Below are 3,002 nucleotides of genomic sequence, written 5' to 3' on the forward strand. Positions count from 1 at the left end.
AAAAATAATCCTAGTTATTTGGAAAGCACACATAAATATAAATCTCAACTTTTTCAATGATGTCTGAAACTATCGGCACGATTCTCTCTCCATGCAATGAAGTATAAGAATCAAATTCCAGCATAGGTAAAAATATTTCTTTTCATCTATGTGGGAGATAGGATACGCCCTGTGATTTTAGTCGAGATGAAGACAGACTGGCTGGACACCACAATTATCCAAAAAATAAATTGTGAACCCACATGAGGCTAAACTTGGTGCTAAATTTCACACACTCAAGTTTCTTGCTAAGATATACTTATTTGATAATAACAGAAACAACAAAAGCCAGCAGTACTATATAGTTGTAATAATAATATAACTTGGTAAATGGTACAAAAGAGATTGTCAACAACAATATGAAACAAGTACCTCAAGATCTCACTTAGAATACTGTCCTCATTCATAGAGTCAGATCCAGAGTACTTGCCCCTCTTCTTGCATTTTCTGTTGTAGCATTACTGTTACCATCTTCTTTAATCCTTGTAACCTTTGAAGAAGACAATGGTGAGGACAATGACAATGATAAGCTACTCCCATTATCATTATCATCATTGTTGCTCGGACTCTGCGTGTTGGATCCTCTAAAAGTAGTGTCTCTTTGGAAAATCGGACACGAGTACGGCAGCATTTTTGAAAAGTCTGTGCAACGTAGGTTATCACTTCCATTCCTTGGCTTTACCCCTAGAGATAAGTTCAGATCAAGATCACAATCTGAAACCTTTCTTTTCAAAGGAGTCTGCTTCTGAAGATTTATGGCTCTTGCTTGAGCTTTTGCAGCAATATGAGATAATATGGGAGTGAGCTCGCCGCTATGGCTTTCATGTTCAAGAGATAATCCCATTTCATCTTTAATTTCATGTGTTTGTAAATTGGATCTTTCACTGATGAAAGAAGGATTCCTTTTACATAAATCTTCATTTGCTTCCCTACCATGGTTGCTACCAAAGATCCTCTCAGTCAGTGTTGTGTAAAATCCTCTACTGCTCCTGTCTAGTGGGCGTTGCCCCATTGTCCAATTACCATGAAAATTCCAAGAAGCATCTTCATATCTGGAAAAAAAAAGTTTATAACAAAGAACTATTGTTTTCCTTTTTTTAAGGGAAATAAAAGAGGCGGATGAAATGCATTTTCGAAGGGTTGATATCAGTCGAATCTAGTAAGTAATTTTTTTAATCGGTGCATAAATATGCGTGTGAAAAAATAAATCACTGAAATTTCAAGAAATACTAAGTTTTGAACTCATAATTGCAAAAGTACAATGGACTTAATTATGCGAACATAAACTTTGAATCCATCAAATTTAAATTCTCATTATGCTTTTAATACAAAGAGGAAGTGAAAGCAGGAAAGATGGGAATCATATGCATTACATACCTAAAAGTGGAATTGAGCCTCTGATGAAAAGTAGGGAACATAGGGAGTTGGCTCAAGTTGTAGATATTTGGATCTCCACCTTCCATAAAAAGCCTGTGATGTGCAGTTCCTATAGGAAAGAACTCAAAATCAAAATTTACTACCACCAAAAAAAAAACTAAAATTTGAACCTAACAAATAGAGAAATATTATAAAAGCATACCTTGACTTTGGTCATCCATCTTCTTGCTTCTATACATCTATGAGACACAAACAGATCAAAGGGAGAAAAGTTAATCAGAGAAACCTAAGCAATTATGTTAAGTGAGATAACATTATCTTTCTCATCTAAATTTAAATGAACCAAAAAATTATAGATCTTGAGTTTTATTATAGAAACTCTAATTTACCTGCAAATGGCTCTTGACATGAGCAATGTTGAGTCCTTTTATGTTCATCATTTGAAGAACTAACTTTGGTGTTGCTCCTGCACCAAAAATAGAAGCAAAAGAATCGTTAAACAAGGCCAAATACTCTAATAAAACATCAATATTGAACTGTGCGACCATCTCATCTAAAAGCTTAAACTGTTAGAGAGAATACAGAATTAGGGATTAATTAGCTACTATGACAAACTCAAAAATGTTGTTAAAACTTACGATCTTGTCCACCAAGTCTTTCTACAGCATGAATGAAGCGGAGATGGAGATCAGGTGTCCATCGGAGTCTAGGCATCTTGGATCGAACATAAGGTCTCACAGAGGGTTTCTTTTCGCTCTCTTCAACTGTACTATTGCTTGAGCTTCCTCCATCCTTAAACTTGCTCGAATTGTTCTCCTCATCATCCTCATATTTTCCAGAATTCGAACTCGTCTTGGAATTACATCCAGTCTCACCACTATCCTCCATCATATTTTACTATAAGTTTCTCTTAAACTTGAGATTCTTGCAATATGATTTACAAAAAAGGAGAAGAAGGAAACAGTAAATTTTTTAGCATCTCCTGTGATTAATTAGGGCTTCTTACAAACTGCATAGCTCTAAACTAAACTTTCTTTCTATCTGAGGATATAGTAGACATGAAATTTAAGAAGTTAAATATTCCATAGACTGATGTCGGAAAAGGAAAATGGAACTTACAGTTTTACGTAGAACAAATGGGAAAATCAAACCCTAGACTTGTAAAATAAGATCGAAGAGACCCCCCCCCCCCCCCAAGTAATTATTTATCTAACTCTTTATTAATTATTATATGTATCCATGCATGCATGATTCCATGGATGATGCACATGATAATTAACGCTATAAATCTTAAAACTAAGGCAAAATTTACGTCATGTGAGGCCAGCTCTAAGTTGTAAAGCATCTGTAGGAAAGCAGCATGTCAGGAAAATTGCCTTTTTTTAAATTTAAAAAAAGGAAAGAAAAGGTTTCTTATTTTTTTCTCTTCAAAATAAAATAAATAAGGGGTATTATCACTTTTAGCCCGCGCCAGAAACTATTTATATTTGGTAGCCGAAAAAAGTGTATAAAATTTATATAATTTTTTTATATAACATACATAATGTGTATATATATATACAAAAACTATATATTTTTTCGGCTAT

The 3,002-nt window shown here is 34.1% G+C and overlaps 1 protein-coding gene across 1 annotated transcript; it reads right to left on the reverse strand.

Annotated features, from left to right (window-relative positions):
• Positions 1 to 243: 243 nt before the first annotated feature.
• Positions 244 to 2,616, reverse strand: LOC107800241 (uncharacterized). Its single transcript, XM_016623390.2, has 5 exons — positions 2,055 to 2,616; positions 1,806 to 1,882; positions 1,619 to 1,655; positions 1,417 to 1,525; positions 244 to 1,091 (listed from the first exon to the last, which is right to left on the reverse strand). The coding sequence occupies exons 1-5, from the start codon at positions 2,305 to 2,307 to the stop codon at positions 443 to 445; spliced, it is 1,125 nt and encodes a 374-aa protein (XP_016478876.1). The 5' UTR covers positions 2,308 to 2,616; the 3' UTR covers positions 244 to 442.
• Between the last annotated feature and the right edge of the window lie 386 nt (positions 2,617 to 3,002).

This window comes from Nicotiana tabacum, chromosome 10 (assembly GCF_000715075.1).
Source record: "Nicotiana tabacum cultivar K326 chromosome 10, ASM71507v2, whole genome shotgun sequence".
Taxonomy (NCBI): domain Eukaryota; kingdom Viridiplantae; phylum Streptophyta; class Magnoliopsida; order Solanales; family Solanaceae; genus Nicotiana; species Nicotiana tabacum.